At 33.5% G+C, this 6,101-nt stretch overlaps 2 protein-coding genes across 2 annotated transcripts; both read right to left on the reverse strand.

The window, feature by feature from the left end:
• Positions 829 to 1,582, reverse strand: LOC107620195. Its single transcript, XM_016322396.1, has 4 exons — positions 1,384 to 1,582; positions 1,157 to 1,290; positions 985 to 1,104; positions 829 to 870 (listed from the first exon to the last, which is right to left on the reverse strand). Exons 1-4 carry the CDS (start codon positions 1,580 to 1,582, stop codon positions 829 to 831), a joined length of 495 nt encoding a protein of 164 aa, XP_016177882.1.
• Positions 2,256 to 2,876, reverse strand: LOC107620198 (DNA ligase 1-like). The gene has a single exon (XM_016322397.1). The coding sequence runs from the start codon at positions 2,874 to 2,876 to the stop codon at positions 2,256 to 2,258; it is 621 nt and encodes a 206-aa protein (XP_016177883.1).

Genomic DNA, 6,101 nt, shown 5'->3' on the forward strand with positions numbered 1-6,101 from the left:
TCTTCCTCTCGACGGTGACGGGTCGGGACGAACGGATCGGTGGTAACGGGTCAGACCCGCGCCTCCACTTCCCGCGGTTGAGCTCTCTCACGCTCGTTCTTCCTCTCTCTTCCTCTCGGTGACAGAGGCGCGACTCATGGCTCCATGGACGGATGACAATGGCGGTACAGATTGGGCAGCGGCAGCAACGTGGCCTCCTTCCCCCTTTCCTCGTTCCTCCTTCCCGTCAGCCCTCTTCTCCTTTTCTTTCTTTCCTTCTTCAGATAACTGTGTGGGTGTGTTTAGACCATCTCCAGTAGGGAACTCATCCAAGTTCCTGTTTATGGCCCACCTGTCATAAAAAGTAACTCCACATCAGCTTTTGCGTCATAAACAGTAAATAGAAACTCAAAGCATATCTCTCTTCTCCATTAGGAGGAACTAACTTTAGTCCCTGTTGTGGTCCCACTTAATTAATTAATTAAAATACTTGAAATTAATGTAATTAATTTTTTTCAATAATGTAATTTAAATTTATAAATTTAAAAATAATTCACTATTAAAAGATATTAATATTAAATAAATTCATGTATAACAATAATACACAATATATAATTCGGGGTTACACTAATTTGTAAAATTACTTAATACAAAGAAAAAAATAATTAAGCTTTATAGTTGACGACAAGCATTGTGAAATTGTCATGTGTTCAATCAAGTCCTCTTTCAATTGTCTATGCTGCTGCCTATTTCGAAGTTGGGTATTTCTTTGGAGAAGTTGATGGTATGGTACAAAATCTTCTTCCCCCAGATGAGGTTGTGATAAGCCATTTTCGACATCATCATACTCTAAGCCTTGAGCAAAATTTCCTGCATAAGTGTATCTTTCATCTTCAACAATCATATTATGCAATATAATACAAGCTTTCATTATGTTGGAAAGCTTCTTTTTTTCCCAAAAATGAGCTGGACCACGTATAATTGCAAAGCGTGCTTGCAACACACTGAATGCTCGCTCCACATCTTTTCTTTGCCCTTCTTGGTATTGTGCAAATAACTTGCGTTTCTCCCCTTGTGGCTTTGAGATTGATTTGACAAATGTGGCCCATTCAGGATAAATACAATCTGTTAAATAGTATCCCATAGTATAATTATTATCATTAATAGTATAATTTACCTCTAGAGCACGGTCATTTAGAATATCATCGAATACTGGAGAACGATCTAACACGTTCATATCGTTATTTGAACCAGAAACTCCAAAGAACGTATGCCATTTCCAAAGGTCTGAAGATGCTATAACCTCAAGTACTATAGTTACAACCCCACGATAACCACTCATGTACATACCTTTCCACGCCTTTGGACAATTTTTTCATTGCCAATGCATGCAGTCAATGCTACCCAACATGCCAGGGAAGCCACGACCCTCCGCCATTTGTAGTAGGCGTTGTACATCATTTGGATTGGGTTTTCGCAAGTATTCATCCTTGAACACCGAAATGATACCTTCAACAAATTTTTCCAAGCATTCAATTGTAGTGCTCTCGCCTATGCGCACATAATCATCAACAGCATCAGCTGCTACGCCATATGCTAACATCCGTATCGCAGCGGTACATTTCTGGAGTGACGACAAGCCTCTTCTTCCAGTTGCATCAACCTTCTATTGGAAATACAGATAGACGCTTGAGAGAGCGTCTATTATCCGAAAGAACACATGTCTTCTCATTCGAAATCTCCGTCGAAAAATGTCAGCATTATACACCGGTTCATCTGCAAAGTAATCTTGGAAAAGGCGATCATGTCCTGCTTCTCAATCTCTGTTGATCCATCTACGAGTAATTGGGATAAAGCTTCTATCGATACCTTATTCTTCTGAATCTTCGAGTAAACATTCATCCATCCAATTATCTATGAGTGTGTTATCTTGCCGTCTTCTTTTGTCATACAAAGTCTCATTAAACATATCATCAAAATTTCTAGCCATATCTAGAAATGTAATTTTTAGTTCTCTTTCGAGGTGAGAAACAAGAGTTGAAGTGGAGCTGCGGAGTCATTGATAGTTGATATTTACAAGTGTGTCTGCAATAAGTACCTTAACGGCTAGTTAACGGCTAGTTTTGCAACGATCACTTTCATGACAATAAGGGCATAATAATATTGACTAATTTAAAAACTTACATCATAAATAAATAAAACAAACTACATCAGATACCAGTAATACGCAATAAAAATAAGAACATAATACATAACTCTACGAATACAAGGAACCATTAAGTAAACCACTTGGCGATTATTTTCTCACATGCAATCTCATGAAGAGCTCGTTGTTTTTCACTCATTGTAGACGTGTCAGCATTAAGTATTTGCATATCCATCTCCCTTTCCCTTTCCTTGGCCATCCTTTCCATTTTCCTTTCTTTTTCTTTTATCTCCATTTCTTTAATATACCTCTGAGTATGTAATTCTAGTTCTTTCATTGCCGCTTGAGCTTGTAATTCTTGTTCTTTCATTGCCACTTGAATTTGTAACTCCTTCTCTTTGATTGCCATAATCTTTGCTCTATGTTCCTTCTCCTCTTCTCTTTCTTTTTCCCTATCCATTAGTTCCTTTTCTCTAACATTCTTAATATCTTCCATGAGAGATAATTTTTTAACAACCGATGATTTCTTTTCGCTAAAATCTTCAGACATTTGTGCTTTTTTCTTACCTTTTCGCTTGCTCTTCTTTGATCCTTGTGAGCGAACGGGAGAGTCCACACCGGGTTTGTTAGCCAATGGTGTTTCTGGGTTTGATGAGGATGAGTATGCTTCAGTTGCACTAACCTTGGTTCTCTTTGAGCCGCCACTCTGTGTAGGTAGTTGGCTTCTCCATTTTTGCTCCAACCTAAGCATGTTTCAATGCCTCTCAAAAGTTAATTTTTTACCATAATTTGTGGAATAAATTTTATAGGCCAACTCCTTTATATTATCAGCGTTCGAACCACTCCTTATGTTTCGACTAGCTTGATCGTAGCAACCAGCAAATTGTGCAACAGTCTTGTTGATCTTATACCATCGTTTCTTACATGCAACTACCTCCTTGTCATGTCAGAGAAAAATTCTACACAGTAGCTATGAATTCGACTCCAAAGTGTTTCTCCATTTTGATCGGTACCAACTATAGGGTCAGTTGAAACATTTAACCACGCACTAATCAACATCTCATCCTCTTCCCAATGCCAGTGTTGAATACTATCTTGCCTCCGATCTTCAATATCATCATCATTGAGGTCGATAGCATCTAATCCACGAGGGTTGGCAAAATCTGAATATTGCGAATTTCGACTAGATTGTATAGGAGTATGAGAGGATGGGTTAGAAGAGCCACCAACACCAGATGTGTTATGTCTTGATGCACTGAATTGAGTTGGAAACGGTAAAGAAGTTGGAGTAACATTTCCAATAGAGGGGTTAAATATGGATGAAAATGGAAAATGTGGTGTTTGTGAATTTTGATTTTTTAGTCAGAATATAGGAAATTGATTATTATAAGGAGCTTGAAAATTGAAATTAGAAAGATTTTGTGGATTTGGATTTTGAAATGTATTCGGTAGTGTGAAATTTTGATTTGGGACTTGAAAGTTTGAGGTTTGAGATTGTTGGGTATTTGGAATTTGAGAAAAGTTTTGTAAGTAATTCAAGAAAGAGTTGAGTTGGTTTGGATCCATTTTTCCGAACAAAAAATAATATTAGCAGAACTTTGATTTCGTAAACTTGGAAGAAGATGAAGAAGAGTAGTAGAAAGTGTGAGAATAGAAGTGTATCTAAGTGGTATATATAGAGAAACAAAATATCAATTTATTAATGCTCAATACATATATATATAAAGTATTAATTTTATTAATAAAATATCATTTTATTGAAAGAAAGGGAGTCCCTTGAGCAGGACTTCTATTGCTTTGAACGTTGTGAAGGAACTCACTTTTGATTTGCTTCAACGGTAGGTCCTCACTTTTTACTGACACACAATAAATGAGGCTCAAAATTCTTTTACCGTTGGAGTTGCTCTTAGGATAGGGGTGGCGGCTGAGGGTTAGGGATTAGGGTTTCATTTTTGAAAATTAGGGTTAGTGTTAAGCTAGGGGTAGTTTAGGTAATTTCAAATAAAAGTAGGGATAATATAGTAATTAGAAATAAATTTTAATTTAATAATAATAATGTATAAAAAACACTATTTGTTCATCAATTTTACAAATTATTTTCAATAAAATGTTCAAATCAAAAAATTAGAAATAATATAAGTAATTTCTTTATTTTCCAAAACGGCAGTATTAATATTTTAAAATGTTAATTATTTAGTCCAAATTATATAAAATTCTTATTATTTCATGACTACTAACTCTATAATTCAAATATAGAAAATAATTCAATAATGGTAAAATTGGATAATAATCTTAATTTATTTCAAATTCAATTAATCAAAACTTACCTTAATTATCTTTAATAAAATAGTTTTTGAAATTAAGACTATAAGTAACTATATAATTTGAGATTTGGTCATAATAAGACTTTTCAAAAGTTCTGGATCTTACACCTTCCATAATAGCTTCTTGAACAAGTTCTTTGAAATGAACACAATTATTAGTCGAATGGCTAGTTAGTTGATAAAATTTACAATAAAATTTTTCTTTAAGTTCTTTAGTATAAGGCGGTTTTTCCTTTAGGTAAAACCAATTGCTTATCTGTGAGCAATACATCAAAAATTTATTCCAATTTTTTAATAACAAAACTATATTTTTTTCCACTCTTATATTTTGATTCGCTAGATTTATCAAAATTAATAATTTTCTTTAGTGAAGAGAAAACATATAGAGAATTTTTTTTTTTAATTCACCCAAATTGACTTCAACACTTTTTATGTTCTGGGTCTTCGCTGGAAAACTCCATTTTAATATATGAATTTTTTTTCTTTTGAAGGAAAGACTTATAATTTTTGTATTTGCTTTCCTTTTTAAATGCTTCATTTTCGTTCTTAAACAATTTAACTTGTCTAACTCTTTCAGCTAAATGATCTAAGTCATGAATATGCACATTAACTAATTTTTGGCGCATATTAAATCCCAGACTCATAGTTACTATTTTGACAATCTCACTTTCAAGAATCGACACATAACATCAATTGCAAGTATTTTTTAATCGAATCATATAATAATCGATCAGTTTATTATCATTTCACTTCAACGCAAACAAGTCATTTAAGGTTACCTTTAACTCTCCTTTATAGAATTAACTATGAAAGGCATTTTTCAATTGTGTCCATGTAGGGGTGAAAAAAGGCCAGTTGGCCTGTCAGGGGCCTGTGTTTGGTCTGGCCTGACCTGGCCTGTTATAAAATAAGCACAGGCTCAAGCTCTTATAAAAATCTTATTATGTTAATAGGCCAGACTCAGACTCACTAATTAGCCTTATTGACTTGTTAGACTTGCCTGGACCTGTTAATACATAATTACATATATAAATAATTTTTTTATTATTAACAAAATTATGAAATATTTTAAATTTATTATATTTAATTATAAATAATTTTGTATATTTTAAATATTTTAAATTTTTTAATTCGTCCAAATATCGAGCAACGTACTTGACAGTAGAATCACCTTCTTTTCCAGTAAATTTTGTGACAATTTTATGATTTTTTTTAAATATTTTTTGCACTTCGACCATTTGATCTAAAATTTCAGAAAAAAAGTCGAACTAAAATAAGGTTGATTTATAAAATCTATATTTATTCCTACTCAATTAAAAATATTCTTAACTATTCTTGTCATTTGATATTGATCACCACACTAATAAGCTCGAATCCTATTTAAAATTTCATCAGTATTTTGACTTCGTCGAACAACGTGAGGATGAACTTCCTTGTCGAAACCCTACTAAATTTTGAGGATCACCATGCCCCTTATCATATTCTACAATCGTACCAATTCGTTCGACCTGCCTGGGTGCTTATAATATGGGTGTTTGTCTTCTTCATTTTACAATATCTTTATTTTAGTATTTCTTTTTATAATTATGCTATCGTATTGTAACTTCAGGATTTTTATTAAACATATACGAAGTCATAATATAGATTTATAT

The sequence above is a fragment of the Arachis ipaensis genome, chromosome B10 (assembly GCF_000816755.2).
Source record: "Arachis ipaensis cultivar K30076 chromosome B10, Araip1.1, whole genome shotgun sequence".
Taxonomy (NCBI): Eukaryota; Viridiplantae; Streptophyta; class Magnoliopsida; order Fabales; family Fabaceae; genus Arachis; species Arachis ipaensis.